Source organism: Mus caroli, chromosome 15 (genome assembly GCF_900094665.2).
Source record: "Mus caroli chromosome 15, CAROLI_EIJ_v1.1, whole genome shotgun sequence".
In the NCBI taxonomy this organism is placed as follows: domain Eukaryota; kingdom Metazoa; phylum Chordata; class Mammalia; order Rodentia; family Muridae; genus Mus; species Mus caroli.
In genome coordinates, this window is record NC_034584.1 from 4,660,670 (window position 1) to 4,688,219 (window position 27,550).

The window sequence follows — 27,550 nt, forward strand, 5'->3', positions numbered from 1 at the left end:
CAGAGACACACACACAAGAGAGCTGTTGAATCTGAATGTGTTCTTCTGGTAAAACATGAGACAATTATATTACAGCGAATATCATAAATTGTAAAACATAACAGATACGGTACATTGAAGTTTCCCAGGTGCAAGAGGAGTGACTACAAAAGAATTTGCAGGAACCAGATAAATGTTTAGGTTATAGATAAGTGTCCCTCCAGATGCAAGAGGAGTGACTTTAAAAAGACTATGTTTACTTAGAGATTAGCGCCTGCTTCAGCCCTGGCCAGGCAAGAGTTTTACACTTTGTTAATTGCTCCAGGGGGTTTAAACTCTTGACAGGCTTCAAGAGTAATGTAGTGTCACTGACCCCGAAATTCTCTAGGCCTTGTTAAATTTTATCTAGTTTGGAGAATTCCCATTGTCAGGATAGTATATCAACTTGCTCTGGTGTGGAATGTAGTTTGTAGTAAATATTTCTATCTCAGTGAGACTTTTAGTCTCTTTTTGCAGATAACTGAGCTAATGGCTGTGATTTATTGTTTTATTGTAGTGCTTAATTAGTTACTGAATAGGTTAAGCTCCTTGCTGCTATCTGGGATCTTAGAACACTGTGAAAGGCTTTAGCTATGTTAGAATTCAATCTTAAAAGGCATTTACTATAAGGTAATGCTTAATAGAGTATACGTGAATCTATGCATTAAACTAATGCGGTGGGAATTTGATAATTGTGGGTTCAGGAGAAAATGCCAAATCTCCGGGAGAAGAATTACCATGGAACTCTGATCCTCAAGAACAGCTTCCAGGCTTTACGCCTGCCAAACTGATCCAAGCTGGAGGGTCAGCAGACCTCCAGGAGAAAAGTTCTAGGAATTCATTTCTCATGAGCAGCTTTTTTGGCATTACTGCCTCAAGCTGGCTCCACCGGAGTACCTTGGCAGGTAAAGTCAAGCAGATTCAGAAATCCCAGCAATTCTCATAACTGAGGATGGTAGGCATTTAAATCTACTCCCGACCAGGTTCTGTCTTAGAACATGTGAACACAAAACCCATTGAGAGGATTGTGACAATTGGTCACATAAGGGACAACACCTGAAGTCCTTCCACAAGCAGATGAGGCATCTCTAACACCTCAGAGTGAGCCAGTAGAAAGCATCTAGATCCCACCCCATCCCCAAATGGAGTAAAGTGCATGAGTGCATGAGTTATTTCATCGTCTGAGATTGCCTATCTAACTGAGCTGTATGACTCCAAGGAAGAGTTTGCACTCCTGAAACTTTCATTGCTGGACCTCGACTTGGCCCAACCAGCCGAATGTGCATGCTTAACTACAGCCTCTTCCTGCTTGGTGGCCCCTAGCTGCCCCCCTGCATCTCATGTCAGGTCCTAGAAGAGGTCCATCAGCCTGCCTTGCTCAGGCTTCCCCATCAAAGAACTGTAACACTTCGGTTGTTCAGGCCATACCCAAGCCCCTTGAAACCTTTTGCTCCTGCCAACAAGGCAAAGGATTTCCTGCTGGCTGCACCCCAGTATGTACACCATAGATAAGTGTAGCTTCCCCTGTCATCCAGGAAGTGTCTCTGCAGCAGAGAACCTTTCTGAAAGCCACAGCTAGTTACAATCCAGAGACCAACTGATCATGAAGCACCAATGAACACATCTGCATCATAATTCCTGCACTGGAGGCTCAAAGAACATCACAGAAGATGGAGCAAAAAAAGATAACAAGAACCAGAGGAGTAGGAAGTGTACTGTGAAAATACGTTAACTATACATATCAGGAAAGTATGGTACCGCCACAGTATAGCTGCCTAAACATGACCTGAACAAGGACACTATGCTAATGTGGAAGAGGGACATTGCTTAGAGCTTCACTCCTAGACAACCATAGGCAACTAAGGAAAGCTCACAGAGGGAGAATTCATCTTTTCTCCGGATGAGCCCCCTAATACCAAGTGGCCAGCCCCCAAATCACCTGCATACAAGTAACACTAAACAAACTCAGCAGGTTGTATTTATGCATATGTGTAACAATAAAGAAAAGGAACTGTGAATGGGAGGGGCGCGTGGGAGGTGTTGAAGGGAGAAACAAATGGGAAGGGAGAAAATGGTATAATTATATTTTAAGTCAAATTTAAAACTTCAAAATGTAAATTGATATATAGAAATAATATAACCAAAACACTTTTCAAAAGTAAAAATAAACTTGAGTGTTGGGATAATTCTTTTTGTACACTGTGTGAAAATGGTTCTCTGTTCTTCCCCACCTGCCCAAGGCACTTTCTGATTGAATTAATAAAGAGCTGAATGGCCCATAGCTATGCAGGAGAGGCTAGGCAGGACTTCTGGGCAGAGATAAAAACTCTAGGAAAGACGCAGGCTTCAACAATTCATCAGCCAGACATGGAGGAAGGCATATGTATGAAACTGGAGAGAGGTAGGTAATGAATCTGGTGGCAGAATGTAGATTAAAATAAACCAACTAATTTAAGAGTGAAGGGACTAAGCTAGCCAGAGCCAGGCTGACTCCATGACAGGCAGTCACAAAGTGGCTAAGTTTCTGTTTCCCAGAACTGAGATCCTGAATTCAGGAACCCATGCTCAGCCAACCACAGCCGCAGGCAGCCAATCTGAGGACACTTTGTCATCTGGTCTGAAGTAAGAAGAGGTAGCTAGAATGAGTAAGCAGCCTCCTGGGAAGTCTCCAGAGCCTAGCCAATTGTAGAATCAGTCAGACCCCTAGAGATAGAACTAACTGAGCAAAGTAAAACAGCACACACGCCTCCCTGGAATTCCCCTGACAATAAAAGTTAGGTCTGTGGGGTCCACCAGAGGTCTCCATTCCCAAGTGGGGAGACCCCCGTGTGCAGGAAATTTAACTGAATAAATGCTCTTTGCTTTTACATACTGAGTCTGGGATACCATTATTTGGCAATTCTTGGACCCTAACATTGGTTGAGAACAAGTCTAAGCTAAGGCTTAAAGCATTCATATTAATAAAAGATGTCTGTGGCGTTATTTGGGAGCTGGTGCTTCAGAGACAGCCCCGCAGGATGTGAGGTCTGGAGAGATGTCTCAGTAATTAAGACTGCACACTGCAACTCAGGTTCAGTTTCCAGCATCCGGATGTCATTGCTCACAACTGCCTGCAACCCCAGGTTCTGGTGATCCAGCGCCCTCTTCTGGCCTTGCAGATACATGGCATGCAAGCACAGATGCATGTACACGAACAAAAGAATACACTTGAACATATACTAATTTTAGTTTTTTTCTTACAAAGCTACATCAATTTGTTGGGTGGTGGTGGCACACGCCTTTAATCCCAGCACCCAGGAGGCAGAGGCAGGCAGATCTCTGAACTGAAAGCCAGCCTGATCTACAGAGTGAGTTCCAGAATACCCAGAGCTACACAGAGAAATCCTATCTTGAAAACAAAAACAAAAACAAAAAACAGCACTCATGTTGAGATAGTGTTATAAGAACAGATATATTAATGGAGCAGAATAGATTCATATGTGCACCGCTGATTTGCAGGAAAGGTGCCAAGTTCAATAGGGGAGGAATAGTCAACAAATAGTACTAGAGTAACAGTAACGGTAATAAAAACTGTATGGTATTGACATAAAACAGACAGGTTGATCAATGGAATTGTACACACTTGAGGGTAAATTGTAGGAGCCAAAGGGATCAAGGACACCATAAGAAAATCCACAGAATCAAAAACCTGGGCTCATAGGGGCTCACTGAGACTGAACTGCCCACCAGGGAACCTGCATGGGACTGACTCAGGCCCTCTGCATATATGTTATAACGGTATAATTTGATCATTTTGTGGGACTCCTCATAGTGGGAGCAGAAGCTATCTCTGACTCTGTTGCCTACATTTGGAACCTGTACTGGCTGGTTTTGTGTGTCAACTTGACACAAGCTGGAGTTATCACAGAGAAAGGAGCTTCAGTTGAGGAAATGCCTCCATGAGATCCAGATGTAAGGCATTTTCTCAATTAGTGATTAAGAGGGGAGGACCCATTGTGGGTGGTGCCTTCCCTGAGCTGGTAGTCTTGGGTTCTATTAGAGATCAGGCTGAGCAAGCCAAAGGAAGCAAGCCAGTAAGTAACATCCCTCCATGGCCTCAGCATCAGCTCCTGCTTCCTGCTCTGCTTGAGTTCCAGTCCTGACTTCCTTTGGTGATGAACAGCAATGTTGAAGTGTAAGCTGAGTAATCCCTTTCCTCCCCGACTTGCTTCTTGGTCATGATGTTTGTGCAGGAATAGAAACTCTAAGACAGAAACCTTTCCTCCTTCTGGGCTGCCTTGTCCAACCTTAATAGAAGAGGAGGTGCCTAGTCTTATTAACCTTGTTGTGCCATGACTCGATGCTTTACATGGAGATCTGCCCCTTTCTGAAGTGAAATAGAGGAGGAGTGTGTGTATATGTGGGGGGGGGGCAGGACTGTGGTTGGGTGTAATAAATAAATAGATAATGAATAAGAATTGTGTATTTTCCTTATTTGCCCAGTCATTGGCTGAATGACTTGTGTTTATTTTTATTTTTTTGCATTCCTTGTAGGTTCTAAATATTTTCCCCTGTTGTATATATTTGACAAAGATTTTTCATTCATTTTAAGAGGTTTATTTATTTTATTTACATGAATACACAGTAGTTGTCTTCAGACACACCAGAAGAGGGCATCAGATTCCATTACAGATGGCTGTGAGCCACCATGTGGTTGCTGTGAGTTGAACTCAGGACCTCTGGAAGAGCAGTCAAGGTTCTTAACCTCTGAGCCATCTCTCCAGTCCTTTCACTCGTTCTTTTTTGCTTGTTTGTTTTTGTTTTTTGTTTTTTTTATTGTTGTTGTTGTTGTTTTTTTGAGACAGGGTTTCTCAGAAATCTGCCTGCCTTTCCCTCCCAAGTGCTGGGATTAAAGGCATGCGCCACCACTACCCGGCTCCTTTCACTCATCCTTTAGGCTGTCTTTTCACTCTACAAATCGTTTTCTTTGAGGTGCAGTTTTCAAATTTTGACACCGAATCCTGCAGTGTAGAGCTCTGTCTTCCCCATTATTTGGCAATTTCATTTGTATCAACTTCATTTATGTATATAATTTAGGAAACATCTTCTGCCTTAGGTTTTCAGATGACCCTTCAAATTGCCATTAATTTTAGTTGTCCCCAAATCCTCTCTGACTCCCCATGTGATTTCCTGTTTCAGTCTGTCCATTTACCCATCTGCACTCCCACCCATCCATTAACTCTCTTCTCTTTTCCCTTTCCAGGGAGATCTGTCCCTTCTGTTCAGTCCCTTACTCTATACCTAACCTCTGTGGTTCTATAAATTGAGGTACCCATCTTTTTTGTTGTTGTTGTTGGTTTCATATTCCGCTACCTTGCTGAAAACATTTATCAGATCTAAAAGTTTTCTGATGGGGTCTTTAGGGTTTCTAAAGAGTAGCATCATTTTATATGTTAATAGAGTTAATCTGACCTGTTATTTAGGGTTCTCTAGAGAAACAGAACTGATTGAATTTATGTATATGAAAACAGAATTTATTAGAGTGGTTTAAAGTTAGTCCAACTATTCCAACAATGGCTGATTCCTGACAGAGTTCAAGAATCCAACTGTTGTTCAAACCATGAGGCTGAGACATCTCAGCTAGTCTTCAGTATGTGCCAGAATCATGAAGAAAAAGATTCTAGTACCAGTGGACAAATCAACTTGCCCAAGGGCAAGCCAGCAAAGAGCAAGTGCTTCCTTCCTCCCTGTCCTGTATAGACTGCCACCAGACGGACCCTGTCCTGTATAGACTGCCACCAGACGGACCCTGTCCTGTATAGACTGCCACCAGACGGACCCTGTCCTGTATAGACTGCCACCAGACGAACCCTGTCCTGTATAGACTGCCACCAGACGGTCTGGTTCAAATGTATCACAGGTCTTCAAATGATCTGGATTCAGGGAGATAGTCCAAACTCAAATGATCCAATCAAGAAAAGCCCCTCATAGGTATACCCAGCAGCTTGGGTTTGGGGCAGTTGAGATGTAGTCAAGCGGGAACAGACATCATGCTTAACTCCTTTCTGTTTCTATTTCTTTTCTTTCTCTTGATTTGATGCTCTATCTAAGACTTTGAGTGTCACATCAAAGAAGAACAGAGAGAGTGGGTACATTTGTCTCATTAATTATAGTTGAGAAAATTATCTTTTTAAAATTTAATATAATGTTATTTATCTATAGATATCATGAAGGGATGATGAACTTTGTTTTTTTTTTTTTTTTGCCCTTGCTGCATGTCTGGATATAATCGTATTATTTCTGTTCCCAACTCTACTTATATGCTATGCTATATTTTTTGATTTGTACATTGTTGAGCCATCTTTGTACCCATGGGACTGTAAGACCCCCGAAGCTGGGCCTCTCTGCTCAAGTCCCGGGATGAGCTGGCCAGCACCCCAGTGTCCCGAGAGAAAACCACACCTGATGCAAACTGCAAGAGGTTTTATTATCAGCTAGCTGAGGATGAAGTCCCTCCGCTGTGCAGGGCAGGGGAGTTCGACCTGAGCAGTGACAGTAGGGGGCTTTTAACACCTAGCTGAGGAATTGGGAGGAGTTGGAAGAAGTTGGGAGGAGTTGGGAGGAGAGTTGGCTACAGCTCCTTTCTGGTGAGGGGGGGGGAGTGAGCTGCAGCCTCCTCTCTGGCGTCTATCTCCATGTCCTTGTAGGTCTTCCTACAATTATCACATCTCTGGCTGTAAGGCACAGAAACAAAAAGGCTTTTTGCTGGTTATAGAGAACAAAGAGCTTCTTTCTGGCTGTATTTTTAGAGATCAGGGAAAACAAGCTTGGGGAACGTCCAGGGGCTTTACCTTCCAGGGAGAAACACTCTGTTGGGGTCTCACAGGACGAACACAACTCAATCATAGTTTATGATCTTTTAAATGTGTTCTTGAACTCAGTCTACAATTATTTTATCAAGAAAATTCACATGTTCACCAAGGACTATAGGTCTATAGGTTTTATTTTTGTGTATGTGATTATCTGGGTTTGAATCACAATAATGCTGGCTTCAGAGAATGAGCTCGGTAGTGTTCCTTCCCTTTATGGGCTAGTCTAAGGAGGATTGAAATTAGCTCTTCTTTAGAAATCTGCCTTTTCTATATTAGGATACTCCTTATTACAACTTCAATATCATTGCTTGTTACATATCTAAGTAGTTCTTGGCATCTTGACATATATGTTTAGGAACTTACGAATTTCTTCTAGATCTTCTGCCTTTTTAGAATGTAGCTTTCAAAGTATTCTCTACGAGTCCTCTGGATTTCACTGGGATATGACATTGGTGGGGCTCTTCCCTTTTTTCCCCTCTAAACTCTGTCCTGTTTCAGGCTTGCCTCTGTGTTAGGCAAAGGGAAAGACTAGAAGCAGCTATGGGTATTAAACATACCCTGTGAGAATGTTAAAGGCTAAGCCATCTCCAGTAGGACTCATTAGTGTCCTTATATATCCCTGGTATAAAATGCCTGCAGTGTGAACAGGAGACTAGAAGCTCATCTTTGGAGAGACAGCTTAACCAGGAGCTCCAGGTGCCTTCTCACTGCACTCCCCTAACCAATTCCTGTTGAATGATGGTAAGAGTCCAGTTTAATAAGGCCTATTCCTGTCCTCTCTGCTGCCTATCACAAGCTTCTGATTTGATCATGTCTTATCTGATGCTTTTATCTGTCTGCTACTTGTTATTTGTTCACCTGACTTCCTCTTACACTTTCTGTGGTTTGGTTTTTTTTTTTTTTTTTCCTATCAACTCCCTGTCAACTGGTTGCTTACTCCACTTCTTGACTATGGTAACTTTATTTAATTCTGTTTACAATAAACACACTTTCTTCAACAAGGCTGTACCTACTCCAACAAGGTCACATTTTCTAATCCTTCTAATCCTTTCAAAGAAGGTCCACTCCTTGATGACAAAGCATTCAAATATATGAACCTATGGGGAATTAAATGTGTGTTTTAGGGTTGAGCCACACCACAGTTAGAAACAGGTTTTTCCAGTAAATAACACAATCTCACCTGGTGTGGTGGTGCATGCCTTTAATCCCAGCACTCGAGAGGCAGAGGCAGGTGGATTTCTGAGTTCGATGCCAGCCTGGTCTACAAAGTGAGTTCCAGGACAGCCAGGGCTATACAGAGAAACCCTGTCTCAAAACCAAAAAAAAGAAAAATAATAATAAAATAAATAAAAAATAAAATAACACAAACTGGGTGTTCACAGTGTGATTAAATATCCTGAAACCTGTTTGAGAGGAAATATTAGTCAAAATTTTTGTTAAAACCTTCATTATCAATTGACATTACTTATAAAAAAGTATTCAAACTACAGGATACATTGTCTCTGAGTGGTGGTTTGAATAAAAATGGTCCCCATAGGTTCATATATTTGAATGCTTTGTCATCAAGGAGTGGACCTTCTTTGAAAGGATTAGAAGGATTAGAAAATGTGACCTTGTTGGAGTAGGTACAGCCTTGTTGAAGAAAGTGTGTCATTGGAGGGTGGGCTTTGAGACTTCAAAAGCTCATCCTGGGCTGGAGAGGTGGCTCAGTGGTTAAGAGCACTGACTGCTCTTCCAAAGGTTCTGAATTCAATTCCAGCACCCACATGGAGGCTCACAACCATCTGTAATGGGATCTGATGTCCTCTTTTGGTGTGTCTGAAGACAGACAGGTACACTGTACTCATATACATAAAATATAATAAATAATTCTAAAAAAAAAAAAAACAACAACAAACCACAAAATCCTGCCAGGTCTATGCCTCCCCTCCACTTATAGAACAGGATGTAGCTCTCAGATAACATCTCTAGTACCAGGCCAGCATGACACCATGCCTTCTGCCATGGTGATAATGGACTAAGTCTCTGAAATTATAATTAAGCACCAAATTAAATGCTTTTTGATAAGAGTTGCCTTGGTCATGGTGTCTCTTCACAGCAATTGAACAGTGACTAAGACACTAAGTGAAAACACCTTTTAACCATTGTGGGAGAATTCTGCTATTAAGGTCTCCATCGCCCATATCCAAATAGCTCTTCCAGCCATTGAGGACTCTTCTTAGCTCTGTCTCCATCAACATGCCTGCCTGCATGCCATCATGTTTCTTGCCATGACTAAAGTTCTTAAACTGTAAGCCAGCCCTAATTAAATATTTTCTTTTATTAAAAAAAAGTGGAGGACTCCCTTTGCCTGCAGGGCTTCCCTTTCTCTGCCTGGCCTTGTCTGAAAAATGGCCTTGTGCAGAGCTCTTTGCATAACTCAGCACACAGTCCCTCTCCTGCTTCCTGCCTGAGTGATAATTAGATACTGTGTTATGACCGATTAATCCTTTCCACCCGTACCCGTACGCCTAAAAGCCCTCATATACTCTATTCCTGGAACAATAAAGTAAAGTTGTCTCACTGTAGGGACTTGTGGACATCCTTCAGTCATATAGGCATCCGGCCCCTGCTTTCTGCTTCTGTTTCCTATGTCCTTGAGGAGCCAACCCTGAGGAGAATGGAGACCCACAAGCCACTGATTAAATGTAGAACTAAAACTAGAGAGGTGGCTCAACAGTTAAGAGCACTGACTGCTCTTCCAGAAGACCTGGATTCTACTCCTGCACCCTCATGGAGGCTCATAGCTGTCTATAATTTGGGTTCTAGGGGATACCAGGCCTTCTTCTGACCCTCGAGGGTATCAGGCATGCACATTATGCAGACATACATACATACAAGCAAACAACCATACAGAGAAAAAAGTATGTGGTGTGTGTGTGTGTGTGTGTGTGTGTGTGTGATGTATTTATCTACTAGGCTGGGGGAGTATGGCTCAGTCAGAAAAAGACTTTGCAAGCATGAGGATGTGAATTCAGTCTCTAACACTGACATACAAAGGTGGCCATGGTGATTCTCTCTTATCCCAATGTGGGGAGCTAGAGACAGGATTACTTGGGCGCATTGGCCATCCAGTCAGGTTTAATAGTTGACCTTCAGGTCAATGAGAGAGTTTGAAGAATTCATATTATTATTTTTTTAGATTTATTTATTTATTTAATATGAGTACACTGTAGCTGTCTTCAGACACACCAGAAGAGGGCATTAGATCTTATTACAGATGGTTGTGAGCCACCATGTGGTTGCTGGGAATTGAACTCAGGACCTCTGTAAGAGCAGTCAGTGCTCTTAACCACTGAGCCATCTCTCCAGCCCCAGAATTCATATTATTTAAAAGTCCAACTAACCAAAGCCATCTACAGATTTAATGCAACCTCATTAAAATACTAGCTACATTCGTCACACAACTAGAAAAATAATCCTACGATTTACATGGGAGCAAAAGACATTCCTAATAGCCAAATTCATGTAGAGCAAAAAGAGCAAAGCTTAAGACCCCACGATCCCTAATCTCAAGACATGCACAGAACCATAGTAACAAAACTGCACTGTACTGTCGTAAAGACAAACACAGGGACACTCTAGGGCGCTCAGAGATAACCCCATGTCTTTACAGCCAATTGATTCTTGACAAAGGTGCCAAAAACATACAAAAGACAGATTCTTCATCAAAGGGTGCTAGAAAAACTGGATATTCACTGCAGATCAACCACCATCTCAAACAATACCCCAAGGAGTAGCAAAGATGGCTTAGTAGGTAAAGGTACTTGCTGCCAAGCCTTTGAGTTGAACTGGAACCCACATGGTGGAAGAAGAGAAATTACTGCGAGAATTTGTCCCCTGACCTCCACAGATGTGTGTGTCTACACAAATAAATGTGAAAAAGAATAAACTCAAGGTGAGTCAGTTGTTTATGTAATACTCAAAACTCTAAAATGAAAACAAGAAAACATATGGGAAATATTTAAAGATATTGCTGTAAATGATTTTTGGGTGTGTGTGTGTGTGTGTGTGTGTGAGGATAGGATTCCAAATGCATAGGAAGCAAAATTTAAAAATGGCAAGTGGGATTACAGAAAACTAAACGGGTTTTTTGTTTTTGTTTTGTTTTTGTTTTTGCATAGCAAAGAAGACAAGAACTCAAGACATAATTTACAGGATGGGAAAGAATATTTGCGGGCTATTTATCTAACAGAGGTCTAATATCCAGAATCTATAAAGAGCTAAATAGAAAAAACAAAGGAACTACTTGTTTTCAGTAGTTCCATTTAAAATAGAGCAAATGAACTAAATAGACACTTCTAAAGGGAAAAATAAAATCTGTAGAAATGAAAACATGTTCTATGGCTCTCCATCAGGAAAATTGTATTTCATTAGTATTTTGACGTATGGATGGCAGCCAACCTTTTTCTTTTAGGCCTATGAAGGGCTCCTCTAGGGAGTTTTAGGGTGTGTGTGTGTGTGTTTCTTTCTTTCTTTTTTTCTTTTTGGTTTTTCAAGACAGATTTCTCTGTGTAGCCCTGGCTGTCCTGAACTCACTTTGTAGACCAGGCTGGCCTCGAACTCAGAAATCCGCCTGCCTTTGCCTCCCAAGTGCTGGGATTAAAGGCGTGCGCCACCACTGCCCCACAAGTTTTTGTTGTTGCTGTTGTTGTTTTTTTGTTTTTGTTTGTTTGTTTATTTATTATATGTGTGTACACTGTTGTCTTCAGACCCAGAAGAGGGCATTTTTGTTATGGATGGTTGTGAGCCACCATGTGGTTGCTGGGATTTGAACTCAGAACCTTTGCTTTGGAAGAGCAGTCGGCGCTCTTAACCGCTGAGCCATCTCACCAGCCCGCTGTTATTGTTTTTTTTTTTTTTTTTTTTTTTTGGCTTTTCGAGACAGGGTTTCTCTGTATAGCCCTGGCTGTCCTGGAACTCACTTTGTAGACCAGGCTGGCCNTGGAACTCACTTTGTAGACCAGGCTGGCCTCGAACTCAGAAATCCACCTGCCTCTGCCTCCCAAGTGCTGGGATTAAAGGCGTGCGCCACCACCGCCCGGCCTGTTATTGTTTTTTAACTTGTTATTTTATGAGTGTTTTGTCTACGTGTATGTATGTGCACCACCTTTGTAGCTGGTGCCCACAGAAGCCAGAAAAGAGTGTCAGATGCCCTGGTCCTCCACAAAGGCAACAACTGCTCTTAACAGGGCAGATCTAAATGTTGGTTGTTAAGGCATTCTCGTGCCAAGCTCCACGGAGAGCTCGGAAACTCAAAAGTCTTGCACGAGAGGAAGCCAGGGATGGATGGAGAGAGAAGGGACTACCGAGCTGAGGAGAGAGCAGGAGGGCAGGACAGACTCGGTGGAGGTAACCCACTCTGGCAGGCTGGCAGCGCTCTCCCAGAACCCGGGCGCAAAGCTGGCTACGCCGAGGGGGCGGGGCGGGGATCCGCCAGGTGCCCGCCCACGGGGCGGCATGGAGCATGCGCAGTGGGGCGGTCCCGCCCACGCGTCGCCTGGACACGGCTCTGGGGTGGCGGGCGCGGCCTCCTCCAGGGCTCAGCGGCTTCGCAGGCTCTGAGGTCCTTGGCGGCCTTGGGACCTTCCCCAGGGGCTCGGTCCCCGTGCCCCCCTGCCTCCCAGGGTCTCCGGGCTAGCTGTGGGGACTTCCGTTTTCCTCGCGGCCGCCCGCCGTCCCGCCCTGGTCCTCCCTGGGGTCGCAGGCGTCCCCTCCCCGCCGTGGCCCCTCACACGTCCCCGGGGGACCTCCGGGCAGGACTCTGCGGCCACAGTCACGAGGAAACCTCTGAGGAGACCCCAGCGGACGGCAGAGCAGTGAGGGATGGACGCGGGTTCCTAGCATCCTCCGTAGCACAAACCCCGGGACGTCAGCGATTTTCTTGAAATTGCATGCTCCGATTTGTTTGAAATAAAGGTACCTTTCCCCGGTTCCCATAGGCTGGGCAGATTACTCCTGTCATACATATATTTTTGCGCCTTGGAGCGGATTTTTTTTTTTTTTCAATCAGTTCTTCCATCTGCAGTTGTGTAGTGCTTGGTCTATCCAGTAGCATCACTGTTTTGAGAGGCTTTGCAGTATGCGTCAGAAAATGGTGTTTGCTGCATCCCAGGAGAGAGGTGATTGTTAATTCTAAGTGATGGGAGGTTGTACGTGATTCTGTAGCGCACCGTCCCGAAATCTTGAAGTGGATTTGCTGTCTTTTTATCTTTTGTGCTTTACTTGAAAAAAAAGTATAAGTCTATCTTTTTCCAAACAAATCCTTTGCATAAATCCTTAAGTGTCTTTCACATCTAGAAGGACTCATTAGGCAAAAAACCATAATACAATTAATCCCTCAAAACCAAAACTAACGAGTTGCTGTCTCCAGTATATCTATTAAAATAGTCACCAGTAGAATCTAATGATGATTAACTCAGTCGTGCCGGGTTTTCTCCTGTTGCCTTTTATCAATTTTGCATTTAAAGTTGTAAACATAATGTAATTAAATATGTATTTTAGATTAACCAGTTCCTTATGTTTTGTTGTACCTTATTTTTCTCTTTACATGTGCATGCATATAGTATCTAGGAATTATTAAACTACCTAGAAATAGCTTTTGATTTGAGGATGATTGCAGCTATTAAATAGTCTTATATTCCCTTGTCATACTCAGTACAATGCATATTTCTGGTAATGCTATTTTACATGAGTAGTCATCAAATTTAGGAAACTTGGCATTGAATAATATAGCATTTTTGTTTGTTTCGTTTTTTGATGCAGAATAAAATGCTGCATTTGGCCGCCTTGTGTGGTTAAATCATCCTTCATTTGAAACACCTGAGCTTCTGTTTCTTCACTGACACTGGTTCGTTTCATGTCAATTTATCGCAAACCAGAATCATTTGGGAAGAACCTGAGTTGAAAAAATGCCCCCCCCCCCTTTGGTGTGTGGCCAAGCCTGTGGGGCATTTTCTTGACTGATGATTGTTGTGAGATAGCTCACCCTCCGGCTGGTTGGTGGTCCTGGAGTGTATAAGAAAGGCTGTGCAAGCCACAAGCAACAAGTCGGTAGGCAGCAGCACTGGCCAACAGAGAACCCCACGTGCCAAACCAGTGCCGAGCCCTGAATGGTATGGCAGCTCTTCTTTTCATTTTGAGGCAGGGTTGGGGCTGGCCATGAATTCAGGTCTGGGCACAGAGAAACCTTGAATTTGGTCTTCCTGCCTCAGCCTCTGGAGTAGCTGCAACTTCATGTGTAGTAGCAACAGGACTGACTGTCAGGCTTCTTCAGGTGAGCTAGTTTGGACTTGCTCACAGCTGTGTGGGCTGACGGCAGTTTGCTTTACTTGGTGAGAGGAGTTTCATAAATGGTTACTCCAGAGATTTTTTTTCTCCCCCTTTGTGATTTAGCCTTGGAAATTCATAGTGTCCCTTCCATTGTACTCTCTTGGCCAGAGTGATTCCACAGTCTACCTTAACGTCAAGGGAATAGGCAGAGCAGTAGCAAAGTCAGAGGAAGAGCAGGAGGCTAGGGAATTTGCTGTTCTTTACTAAAATATAGTCAGCTACACTGAGAAATGCAGATCATATGAAACTTTATGTTTATGGTCACTGTCTGAGAAGTAACGTGTTAAGGAAGCAAATACATTTTGCCTCTGTTCAGGATATGGATGAAATACAGAATGTAATTTCTTACCTTAAAAAGAGTTGTTGGGGCTGAAGAAGATGGCTCAGCAGTTACGAGAACTGGCTGTTCTTCGAGAAGACCTGGGTTCAATTCCCAGAACCCACAACTGTAACTCCAGCTCCAGGAGATCCAACAGATACCAATTCACATAAAATAAAAATAAATAAATCTGTTTTTATTTTTTTTTTTTGGTTTTGGTTTTTCGAGACAGGGTTTCTCTGTATAGCCCTGGCTGTCCTGGAACTCACTCTGTAGACCAGGCTGGCCTCGAACTCAGAAATCCGCCTGCCTCTGCCTCTGCCTCCCAAGTTCTGGGATTAAAGGTGTGCGCCACCACGCCTGGCTCTTTTTTTTTTTTTAATTTTTATAGATGTATCAAAAGTTCTCTAACTTGTAAATTAACATGTTCAGTGTTACCATTTGAATTTCAGATGTCTCCCATAGGCTCATTATCTTGATTGAATACTCTGTCTCCAGCTTGTGATACTGTTTTCGGAGGTTCTAGAAACTTGAGGAGTTTGGTCTAAGGACATAGGTCACTAGGGGTGCACCTTTGAAGGTTAATCCTGGTCCACTATCCCTACTCCCCCTGCTTTCTTTCTCCTGTGAGGTGAAGACTCTGCTCTTCCCTGTGCTACAGCAGGGTATTCTGTGCAAACAGCCCACTGAGAGTTGGGCCTTCTGAAATGAAGCCACAGCAAATCTTTCCTCCCTTACTTAGGTGGTTTTCATCTGTTATTTTGTCAGTGTTGAGAAAACCTATCCTTTGTAAATATTGCAGGCTATTTATTATTGCTGTTATTCACAGGATCTCGTGACTGGCTTTGCTTGATTGGTCATTGGTATCTCAACAAGCATGGAGATGAGATTAGAAGTTCTGACATCAACAAGTATCAAGCAGAAAAAACCCTGGCCCAGAGTATCCTGGTTGGGTCAAGTGAGTTTTCCTTTATTCAAATACTAAGTTAGGTTTGATGTATGTTAAATATGTGCTTTTCCTTGTAAGATATAGGAATAGTCTGTGGCCTCAAAAAACATCAGCGTGTGTGTTAAAGTTATAATGTACAAGTTAGCATTTTCAGAAAATGAGGATGGCTATGGCAGGTGGGTGTATCAAAGTTTTAATGTATACGTTAGCATTTACAGAGAATTGAGGCATCTATCTAGGTGAAAGCTTTTGTTTTCAATTTTTTTTTCATCATATCAAGTTTCTTCATATCAAGGGAGTGTTGAATTTCTTATGCTTGCACTACCAAAACAGTGAAGTATTTCCTAATATTGTGTCTTTTGTGAGTGTGCTATAAAGTAACCTCAGAGCTGGAATAGGAGAGGTGGGCCATAAGGCATTAATAATCCAGGAGTGCCGTTCATAAAATATGATATAGCACTCACACCTTAGAGTGAGGAAACCTACATAATCCCCTTATAATTATTTTTTTAAAGATTATTTATTTATTAATTATGTACAGTATTCTGCCTACACATATGCTTGCGTGCCAGAAGAGAGCACCAGACTTTATTACAGATGCTTGTGAGCCACCATGTGGTTGCTGGGAATTGAACTCAGGACCTCTGGAAGAGTAGCCAGTGCTCTTACCTCTGAGCTACTATTCCAGCCCCTCTCCTTCTAATTACAAGGATCATTGACATAATTCAAATTTTCAGTGAGAAATTCTACCATTAATTAACTTACCTAGTCCTTTCTGCTCCCTCGCTGAACTAGCGAGCAGACCTGGCCTCAGCATGCAGAATGATGCCAGTGAGTTTGTGGACCTGTACGTGCCGCAGAAATGCTCTGCGAGCAAGCACATCATTGCTGCCAAGGACCATGCATCCATCCAGATGAATGTGGCCGAGGCTGACAGAGACACGGGCCAGTTTAAAACCTATGGCATATGCAGGGCCATTTGCAGGATGGGTGACGGCAAGTCAGAAGCTTCTAGTCTCAGTTTGGCTACGGCTGATGAAATTGTCCCCCAGAAAACTATTGAACAGAAGAAATTGGGAATAATTTGTCATAAATAAAAGTGATAAGTACCTGTGACAACTAAAACAACATTAGTTTACCTGTAACATGGATTCTCTACTTTAATGTTTTGTTTTGTTTTTTGGACAGGGTTTCTCTGTGTAGCCCAGGCTGTCCTGGAACTCACTTTGTAGACCAGGCTGGCCTCAAACTCAGAAATCTGCCTGCCTCTGCCTCCCGAGTGAGAGTTCTCTGCTTTAAACAATGTGTTTAATGTTGTGTGTATGAGCGTTCCCTTTCCTGAATGTAAGTGCATTATATGCAGGGTTGGTTCCCACACAGGACAGAAGAGGGGGACAGTTGTGAGCTGCCACATGGGTGCTGGGAATCAAGCCCCTCCTGAAGAGTAGCAAGTACTCTTAACCACTGAGCCATCCTCCAGCCCAGGAGGTTTTAACTTTTATACTCAGCAGAGTCATCTGGACAGGTAGAATTTATTCCCCCATAAAGGAAGAATTTTGAAGGATCATGTATGGAACTAGAGACCATCCTGTTATAAACAAGAGGAGCCTGACACAGAAAGACAAGTCCTGCAAGCATTTTCTCAAAATGTGAACAATCTCCATTGAAAAATAAATACGTATATGATGTGAGAGTAGAAAGGGGACTCTTTGGGAGGAAGAAGGGGTGGGGGGGAGGGGAAGGGGCCCAGGGAGTGAGAGGGGTTGGGGGAGGGGCCCAGGGGGAGGAAGGAGGAGCTCAGGGGAAAGAAGGAAGGGCCCAGGGGGATGTAGTTATAACAAAAGAAGGGGATGGAAAGGGAGAAAGATAAATATGCTGTGCTTTTTTTCATGTTTCATTTATATTTTATATGTGTGTGCATATAGGACAAAAACGTAAGGGGAGTGAGTTCTTGGAGGTAGGAAAGGAGCAAGGGATGTTAGTGGGCTAGTATGAGTAAAATATGTGATACGTATGGTTAAAAATGTTGTAATGAAACAATTTTGAAATATTTTTTACACTAACTAAAATAATAATAAAAACAGATTGCTGAGTCCCATAGCCTTTCCAGCTCAGTAGGTCTGGGCTGGGTAATTTATGTTTTTCTGTTTCCTTGTTTCATTTTTTTAATGCTTAGAATGTTTCAAAACTTTGTTTATTTTGTGTATATGAGTGTTTTGTTTGCATGTATGCCTGCATATCAGAAGAGAGCATCACATTCCATGAGACTACAATTATAGACGGTTGTGAGCTATCATGTGGGTGCTGTGAATTGAATCAGGACTTTAGAAGGAGCAGCCAGTGCTTTTACCCACTGAGCCATCTCTCCAGCTCTGCTAATTTGTGTTTTAAATAGGTTCTGAGGCATCCTTGCTGCTGCTGGCTTCACAAACTTCATCAAAAATACCCTACTTTTTCTAGATTAAAAAAAAAAGTGATTGCTGTCACGAGCTTATAGATTTCCAGGGCCATAATTAATCAAACAGTATAAAAGCTTGGCCATACAAATGTTCGCATACATAGGACATTAATTTGGCTAATGCCCCTAGAGTGCTAACCTTTAAAGAACTTTAAATGCAGCTGTTTAAGGTCACCTTACCCAGTAATTTTAGCAAGAGGTATTTTCTTATTATTTACTTTTTTCATAGTCCTGGGTGTGGAATCATGACCTCAGGCTTGCTGGACAAGCACTCCTATCACCGAGCAACCCCCCAACCCAAAATACTCAGATTGTAGGTTAAAGGTTTTTTGTTTTTTAATTGGGTATTTATTTCATTTACATTTCCAATGCTATCCCAAAAGTCCCCCACCCGCCCCACCCACTCCCCTACCCACCCACTCCCACTTCTTGGCCCTGGCGTTCCCCTGTACTGAGGCATATAAAGTTTGCGTGTCCAATGGGCCTCTCTTTCCACTGATGGCCCACTAGGCCATCTTCTGTAAAGTTGACTTTAGATTTGTGGTGTAAATTATTCTTGTTCTTAAATGTTACTTTGTTTTCCTTTCTAGAGTACCTTATGTAGACAAGATTGAATTCACTCTTGGGATCATCTAAGAACTAAACCTGTTTTTTTTTTTTTTTTTCTTGTAGGAAAATGAAGCTGTTTTTCTTTTGGATGAGAAATTCATAAATGAGATTAATTTGCTGTCAGGAAGAACAAAGAAGAAGATTCCTAGCCTGCAGCCTTTGTTGAAGGATGTTGTTTTCCTGGCGACCTCCACTAACGGTTGAGTAATGCTGCATGTTCTGTTTGAAGGCTTGCTTACTGTGCTTCTAAGGAAAGCAGAGTGAGTGGCGATGTTAACTTTGGGTTTGCTTTTGAACAGATGTGTGGCTGTCTGGGGTCCTCACCACAGGAGAACTGTTCCTGTGGAACAAAGATCAGGATTGTTTGAAAAAGATACACGTGACTGAAAAGCCTAAAGAAGCTATTAAAGCGGCAGTAGGTAGGGATTTTTAGATTTTTGTTGATGGGGAAAAGTCTATGAAAGTTTTTCATAGTGCTGCATGTGTGTTTGTGTGCGTATGAACGTCCTGTTTCTGTCTGTATACTGCATGTTCCGAAATTTGGCTGCTGCTGCTTTGCACCTAGTTCAGCTTGAAGGAGAAAACCTGGCATGCCTGTCATTGCTGTGATGTTGTCATCCTACTGTTCCTATGTTCAGGTTTTGTGGAACAGGTCTGTAAGCCCCACTGTTCAGGAGACTGAGGCAGGAGGACCAGAAGGAGAAGTATTGCTTGTCCCTCGGGTTGAGCTGAAGGTCAGCCCGAGCGCAGACCTGTCTTCACAGGTGAAAAGAGCTTTAGTAGTGGGTCTCGGTGTTAGAGCGCTTGCCCAGCATGCACGAGGCAAAGGGTCAGTTCCTAGTACGTTGGTGTAACGCCCGGCATGGTGGCGCACGCCTTTAAATCCCAGCACCTGGGAGGCAGAGGCAGGCAGAGCTCTCTGAGTTTGAGGCCAGCCTGGTCTACCTAGTAAGTTCTAGGATAACCAGGGCTACAAAGAGAAATTCTGTCTCAAACAAACAAAAAGTAGTAAATGTAATTGTTGTTTGTACTTTTGTTACTAATGCTTTAGCTATAACATCCTGAATGTAAACAGCTTGAGATCTTATTACAAGGGTAGCTAACCTTGCAGGCAAGCATTCGGGAGGCTGAAGTAGGAGGATCACAGTGAGTTGGAGGCCGACAGATTGAGACCCTATTTCATAAAAACCAAAAAGTAGAAAAAAAAATCAAATTTCAAAAGTTTAATTTTTCTGTTTTATTTTGTGTTTTTTTAGCAAGCTCTTCAAGACTATACTTATATGTAGCTGAAAATGGGAAAAGAATTCTGCTTGTTACATCTTCTGGCTGCATAATTCTGTGGGAATATTTGGAACTGAAGAATATCTTGTCTTCTAAAAGCCTTTCTTTGGTGGGTCAGTGGTCCCAGATTGTGCCTGAAGAAGCAGTTTCATTGCCTTCCACTAAAGATAAAGAAGCTGTAGTGGATGCTGTTTTTGTAAAAAACGAGGTAAAATGCAAACGATACACTGTGGAGTATCTTAGCTCTTAGGCTTTAAGACCTGGTGCTGCCAGAGCAGCTGTTTAGTCAGGGATGTGTAATTGCACACCTGTTGGTGACTAGTCAGAGCACGTGCCACATTGCTGTTTGGAGCGAAGATTTAAAAAACGGTTTCAAATTAAAGTTCCCTTTCTGACAGTCATAATGCGGCTTGTGGTGAGCATGAACATGTGGTCCATCCCTGCAGTCCAGGCACTTGGAGGCAGATGTGGATAGTGAGCATGGTAAGGCAGGACGGTGGGCAAGGGTTTCCCCAAACCTGAGCCATCCTGGGTTGCATATTAAGCTCCAGGCTATTTTGGCTATATAGCAACCAAGTTAAAATAAAATGTATGCATGTTTTGTAAGTTAATAAGTTAGAACTGATGATGTTAAGTAGGTCATTAAATTCTCAGGATATAGTAGATTCATTCTTTAAAATGAAAATTTGGGCTAGAGAGATGGCTCAGGAGTTAAGAGCACTGACTGTTCTTCCAAAGGTCTTGAGTTCAAATCCCAGCAACCACATGGTGGCTCACAACCATCCATAATGAGATCTGACACCCTCTTCTGGAGTGTCTGAAGATAACTACAGTGTACTTACATATAATAAGTAAATCTTTAAAAAAATAAAATAAAAACGTTAAGTAGTGTCGAGTTGTCTCTGTATGAACTTGCATCTATTACCTCGGTGAAATCCACTTGGCTAGAAATTGTAGTTTGAAGTCAGGCTTGGTGGTGTGTGACTATAATTGCTGCATTATGGAAATGGAAGCAAGATGATCAGTTCAGACCAGCCTGGGCTATGTGAGAGCCTGTTTTTAAAATAAAAGCAGGATAGTGGTGGCACAGGTCTTTAATCCCAGCACTAAGGAGGCAGAGGCAGGTAGATCTCTGAGTTCAAAGCCAGCCTGGTCTACAAAGTGAGTTCTAGGACAGCCATGGCTGTTACACAGAGAAACCCTGTCTTGAAAAACAAAACGTTTTTTACATTTACATTTACATTTTTTAGTTTTACAAGTCCCTCCCAGTAAGGTAATACTCTAATATAAATAACATAAACTATTTAAAAAGAGAATAATTTTACAGTAACCTTCCCAGCAACAGCAAATGGCAGTATATATTTCTAAACTAGTATTTGTATATATCTATAAAGTGGCATATAGTACTTCTAGACATTTATATATTATAGTCAAATCTGGTTAACAAGCATTTCCATGCCCTCAAACATTAAACACATTACTGTGTTAGGAAGTTTGATCTTTGAGTCACTTTGATGATACTGTTATTATCTTATATTATCGATCATAATATGATAATATGGCCAGCAGTTACCCTACTGTGCTGTTGAAAAACGAGTACAGAGTCCTTTACTTTGGTGCCTCTTATTGGACTTGAATGTAAATAACAGGCTCAAGGCCCTAGGTTTTCTCCCTAGCCCCAAAAGAGCTCTTCCCTGGCCTTGGGCTGATTTCCCATTTGGGCCTTGCTTCTGGGAAAAGAAGAAAAAAACGTAGCCTTAAGCTTACTGTTAAAAATGAAAATATAAGCTGGGTCCCGAGATTTTCCATTTATAGGAGACATTTTCATATATCAATTTATTTTCAGGTTAATTTTATACTAAATTACTGTATTTATCTACAGTTACTTGGCGACTGCTGTCTGTGTTCATTTACTTTTTATTCTGGAGAATGCTTGAAGTTAACATTTCTGGCCATTCAGTGGTATGAGAATATATTTACATCTGTAAGGTGAGGTAAATATTTCCCTTTCTCTTATTTTCCACTTTTAAACTAGTTGTTGTCATTTTTGACCAGTATGTATTTAAGATTTTTAGACCTTCATTTTGTTTTTTTCTGGCTTTGTAGATCTTTCTTTCTACCTTTCACTTTTAAACATTTAATTTAGACAGTTTCTGTTGTTTTTATTTCTTTTCCTAGAAGGGAGAATATGTAAGAGATAGCATGGTTGTGGTGGTATATTGTCTTGATACTATAAAAATAATTACTTTGAAATGAATTGACATTTAAAGGGGGCAGAAATATTTGGATTTACGTTGTACCTTCGAAATGCCCAAGTGTTTTGTTTTATTCTGTGTTTTTGGACAAGGTCTAACTATGTAGCCCTGGCTCTCATGGGGCTCAGTGTGTGAACCATGCTGGTCTTGGATGCAGAGTTCCTCTTGTTTTTGCATCCCAAATGCTAGAGCCATCAGGCCTATCCAAGAGTTTGGTTTTTTGTTTGTTTGTTTGTTTGTTTTTAATTTAAAAAACATTTTAATAGTAAAATAATTTGTATTCTAAGTTTCATAAAACAAAGCAAGATATATTAAAAGCTTATTCCTATGTAACATTTGGAAAAGTCATGTGGCTTTTATGATGTCTTTGTTAACAGTACATTGTTAGTCATATACAGTAAAACAGTTAGGTCTGTAAGCAGGGAAGTAAATTATACATTTGTCTAATCACTCAGAACAGCTGTGTGAAATTGACAGAATCTAAAAAGGTCTGTTTTCCCTATTTTTTTCTCAGTTTTTAAACTAATGTGCATTAGTTACATAGAAAACAAGTTTCTTTATCCATTTCTCTTGCTCGTATTCCCATCCCCTAGCATCCTCACTCAACCCTCTTCCCTGTTTTGATGATTCCAGTAAAATGTTTTCTGTCTCATAAAAATGTTTAAACATTTAGTTGAAACAGGTATATTTACATAATATTTTACATATTATTATATGTATATTACATGTTTTAATTTTTGTTATGAACTGTCTATCAACTTCAGAATTACATGAATTTGGCATGGTCTCATATGCCTGTAGTCTCTGTCACTTGGGAGGCTAAGGAAGAAGGCTCACTTGATCCCAGGAGTTCAAGGCCAGTCTGGGTCATATGTTGAGACCTCATCTCCAAAACAAAATACACATCAAAAATAAGTAAATAAAATTGTTAAAGCTTGCTATCATTCATTTCATTCCTTTGTTAGGTCATTGCTGTTCCGTGTTCACTGGACACAACAGGAATGTCCTCTGTGCAATCTGATTCCCAAGTGTGCTTCAGTAAAGTCAAGAGGAGCTCTGATCTCTGCCTTCTCAAGAGATGGCCTTGCCCTAGCAGTGACTCTTAATCAGAAAGACCCAACGGTCAGTAATAGCCTCTGTCCTTACTACTACTTCATGATTTAAATTGATGTCTTCAGTTCATTGTGTTTTGGTAAAGTTACATAAATTAGCTGTCATAATTTTCAAAAGTTGTTCTGGAGAAATATAAAATTAAAAAGCTTACCTTGGGCTGGTGAGATGGCTCAGTGGGGAAGAGCACCCGACTGCTCTTCTGAAGGGCCAGAGTTCAAATCCCAGCAACCACATGGTGGCTCACAACCATCTGTAATGAGATCTGACTCCCTCTTCTGGTGCATCTGAAGACAGCTACAGTGTACTTACATATAATAAATTAAAAAAAAAAAAAAAGCTTACCTTGACCAGATATACCTTGGGAGGCAAAGGCAGGCAGCTCTCTAAATTTGAGGTTAGCCTGATCTACAGAGTGAGTTCCAGGACAAGCCAGGGCTTCAAGGAGAAATCCTACCTCAAAAAGAAAGAAAAAAAAAAAAAAGAAAAGAAAAGAAAAGAAAGAAGCTTATCTTGGTGGCAAGTGCCTGTAACCCCACTCTGCATACTGGGGCAGGAGGGTTTAAGTTGATGGCCAGCCTGGGCTACATAGTGACCCCTGTCTCAAATACAACAAAACAGAGTGAACAGTAAAAGGAGGATGAAAGAGACGGAAGGAAGGAGAGCGGAGAGCGGAGAACAGGGCTGCATGTATACTCACCCCAGCAGTTTGCAGGGCTGGGGTGGGAAGACTTCAGGTTTAAGGCTTCTCTGAGCAGCTTCAGCAGAGAATTGTGACAGTTGTCAGTAGGGCCTGGCTTAGACAGACTGCTCACTGTAGCAGTGTATAACGGCCTTCCCAGCCTCCATTGTGGTAAGCAGTCAGTGCACACAGCAGGATAACTTCATTGGTTGTCATGTTTTCTCCCATCTAGGCAACTCAGGTGTTATTTATAAACACACTGAATTTTGTTACTCTCTGTGGTGGCCTTAAAGGATGTAGTAATAAGAATCCCGTGGTCCCAGCTACACTTACCAGGTAAGAACACATGGACTTATTTCTAAGGACCTTTTGTTTTCTTTCCAATACTTTAAGAAGTTTGAAGCTCTACTATCACAGGAAATATCATTTTGATAAAGAATTCAGTTTACCTTTTTACCTGGTAAATTCTGAAAGTTGCTTTACATAAAGAAAGCCTCAAATGCTTTTTAAGGAAGGGTAGGGTAGAAGATACACAATTTATTTTCTTCTTTTTTTTCTCCCCTATCTCCTTAGGAATGCAGTTGTGAGTAGGTAGAGCAATATGAGGCATTGTTAGGAAGAAAAAGAGGGAAAATCCAGGAGGGAGTCCGTCACTCATTCAGGAAGGCTGGGGTATTTACAGCCTTTTAAACAATTGACATCGATGGTGATTTTTGGATAACAACATGAACTATAAGACCTGTATAGGTTGGATGTGGTGACACAAACCTTTAATCCCAGCACTCTGCAGGCAGAGGCAGGGGGATCTCCAGGAGTTTAAGGCCAGCTTGGTCTATGTATCAAGTTTCACGACAGGGCTATAGAGAGAGATCCTGTCTCCACAAAACAATTAAAGGAAAAGACCTGTAAAAGATGTAGTACAAATATTTCCTCTTGAGCTTGGAACCTCCTTGTGAACTCCTGTGCTATCCTCTGAGTCTGCAGAGTGGTCAGGTCATCTGGCCCCTTCTCTTCATTCCTTCCCTCCCCACAGCTCCTCTCCAAGAGCAGCACTGGGCTCGGCTCAGGGGTCCTTTTGACGTATGTCTGCCACTGTTAGAAGGGTTGGGAGCTCCTTTTTGTTCTGGTGACACATGATGCTGCCAGGGAATTCTGGAGCAAGGAACAGCTTTGGGAAGAGGCACTGCTACAGAGTAGATAGGTCCAGTCTCGGGCTCTGTCTGTCTGTCAGTCTTGGCCATAGGTGCCAGTGAGATTACTGTCCATTCTCATCAAAAGATGAGTGCCTCAACTTTGGGGAGTATTTTCATTTCTGAATTGTTTACAAATCTAATAAATTTCTAATTGGAATGATGTTGGAAAAGATACTTAAGCCTTTTATTTCTACAAAATAAAATTCACAAAATTTATGTGAGAGTTACCTACTATCCAGTCCTTTCTAAAACTGTCATTTGCTCTTTCTAGGTCATACTGGGTAGGGGACATCAGCTGGACGCATGACAGTCTTTTTCTGGCTTGTGTATTAAAACGTGGTTCCCTGGTTTTACTGACCTGCCTTGGTGAATTGCTAACGTTAGTTACATTTGGTTGCTCTATAGAATTTGGGCCGGCTGAATTTATTCCCCTTCATCCACTAATAACTTATAGGTGAGAAGTTTGAATTGTTTTGTTTAATACCTCATTTTCTTTGGTGATTAATTTTGTTATATATTTTTACAAAAACAATTTCATCTCCAAATTTATGTTTTTTCTTTCTGTGAGTCTGTCATGTCAATATCTGTTTCTTATCTGTTCCTAATTATTTATAGTTTTCTTCCTGTTTCTTTTTGTGGCTTAATCCTGGTGAAAATTTGACATTGTGACTATGTAAGTATAAAGTTATAATTCTTCATAGTACTAAAAACTTATCTTTACTATAAAAGACAATAAAACATGATGTTTATTATTTTTAAAATGTAACACCGAGGGAACTTAATAACTAAAAATTAACATTTTTCCAGAATCTGTTAGTAATAGAATATAGAGTATAACCATATTTGGATTTTAATTGTGAAAGAAGGTAGCAATTTAACTTTGTAGTCAGACAAATAATTTCAAATACTAGTTTTCCTGTTTCTTAGTTTTGTAAGTGGATAATTTTTTTTTAATTCTCAATTTCTTTTCTGATGAAATGAGGATGATAATAATTGTCTTCTAGAATTGAGGGAATGGAGTAAGGATATACATTATTATATGTGGTTCTCAATAAGATAAGTGCTGAGTAATTTTTGGTTTACTGTGTATAGTTAGATTTATATAGAGAGTTGTTTTAAAAATTAACTCATCTTAACAATTGTGTGAGGAGGTGGGTGCAGTGTGTGTGGAGGGGGAGGTCATGGACGCCCCCGGGGCTGGAGTTCTAGGAGTCTGACTGCCCCCCTTGGATGCTGGGGATCAAACTCCAGTCTTCTGGAAGGGCAGGAAAAGTTCTTAACTGCTGAGCTGTCCTCTCCAGCCCCAAGAGCTATTTTTTAGATAGAAAAACTGGAAATGACTTTTGAAATTTGTAAGTCTATAGAAGGGAAACTGACATGGCTACATCCTTGATTTGTTTAGCAAAAAAGCAGTGCTTAATTTTTAGTGACGGATTAATGCTTGGAGAACACTTATCAATTCCTAGAGTGAAGGGTTTTTGTTAAGCCTTTATATTTTTATTTTATGTATATGGGTATTTTTTTCTGCATGTAAGTCTGTGAACTTTGTGCATATGGTGACCAAGAAGACCAAATAAGGGTGTAAGAACCTCTGGGACTGGGGTCACAGGCAGTTGTGAGCCTCCATTTGGGTGCTGAGAACCAAACTCCAAATTTGTGTTTCCTTAAATTTTCTCACATTTTTTAAAGATTAACTTATTTTGTGTATGTGAGTACACTGTAGCTGTACAGATGGTTGTGAGCCTTCATGTGGTTGCTGGGAATTAAACTCAGTACCATTGCTCGTTCCGGTCCCACTTGCTCAGGCCCAAAGATTTATTTATTGTTATATGGAAGTACACTGTAGCTGTCTTCAGACACACCAGAGAGGGAGTCAGAGCTCATTATGGATGGTTGTGAGCCACCATGTGGTTGCTGGGATTTGAACTCAGGACCTTCGGAAAAGCAGTCTCTTACCACTGAGCTATCTCACCAGCCCATATTCTTTTTTAAAAATTACTATTTTAAGGCATTTCAAATGATTTCTCTTTTCTTTTTTTTTTTTTTTGGTGGTTTTTCGAGACAGGGTTTCTCTGTGTAGCCGTGGCTGTCCTGGAACTCACTCTGTAGACCAGGCTGGCCGCGAACTCAGAAATCCGCCTGCCTTTGCCTCCCAAGTGCTGGGATTAAAGGTGTTCGCCACTACCGCCTGGCTGATTTCTCTTTTCTAATAGGTATTCATTATTTCAAAAAAAAAAAAAATTGAAAATCATGACACATTATTAAACAGTATAAAAATGATTCTTACATTCCAAATCCTCAGAGGTAACAATTAACATCTTAGGGTATTATTGTCTTCCAAATAAGATACTCATATTGCATTTATAATAATAGCAATATGTTAATTTTCCTCAACATATGATAAATTACAAGTAACAGCCTTTTATATCTTCTTCTTCTTTTTTTTTTTTTTTT

General features: G+C 41.4%; 1 protein-coding gene and 1 pseudogene across 3 annotated transcripts in view; both read left to right on the forward strand.

The window, feature by feature from the left end:
* Positions 1-12,423: 12,423 nt before the first annotated feature.
* The window catches only part of Cplane1 (ciliogenesis and planar polarity effector 1), a 97,902-nt gene continuing 82,775 nt past the window's right edge, over positions 12,424-27,550 (forward strand). For 2 of the 3 annotated variants that reach the window (XM_021183611.2, XM_029469882.1), the window contains exons 1-9: positions 12,424-12,827; positions 15,389-15,517; positions 18,639-18,774; positions 18,875-18,994; positions 19,832-20,064; positions 21,739-21,845; positions 23,077-23,233; positions 24,136-24,239; positions 25,368-25,550. In XM_021183611.2, the coding sequence (XP_021039270.1) occupies positions 15,437-15,517; positions 18,639-18,774; positions 18,875-18,994; positions 19,832-20,064; positions 21,739-21,845; positions 23,077-23,233; positions 24,136-24,239; positions 25,368-25,550 (1,121 nt within the window). In that variant the 5' untranslated portion in view covers positions 12,424-12,827; positions 15,389-15,436. Of the gene's footprint in view, positions 12,828-13,099; positions 14,024-15,388; positions 15,518-18,638; positions 18,775-18,874; positions 18,995-19,831; positions 20,065-21,738; positions 21,846-23,076; positions 23,234-24,135; positions 24,240-25,367; positions 25,551-27,550 lie in introns of those variants that run through there. The other variant, XM_029469881.1, reaches the window with a different exon arrangement.
* On the forward strand, positions 16,246-16,605 carry LOC110310703 (annotated as a pseudogene).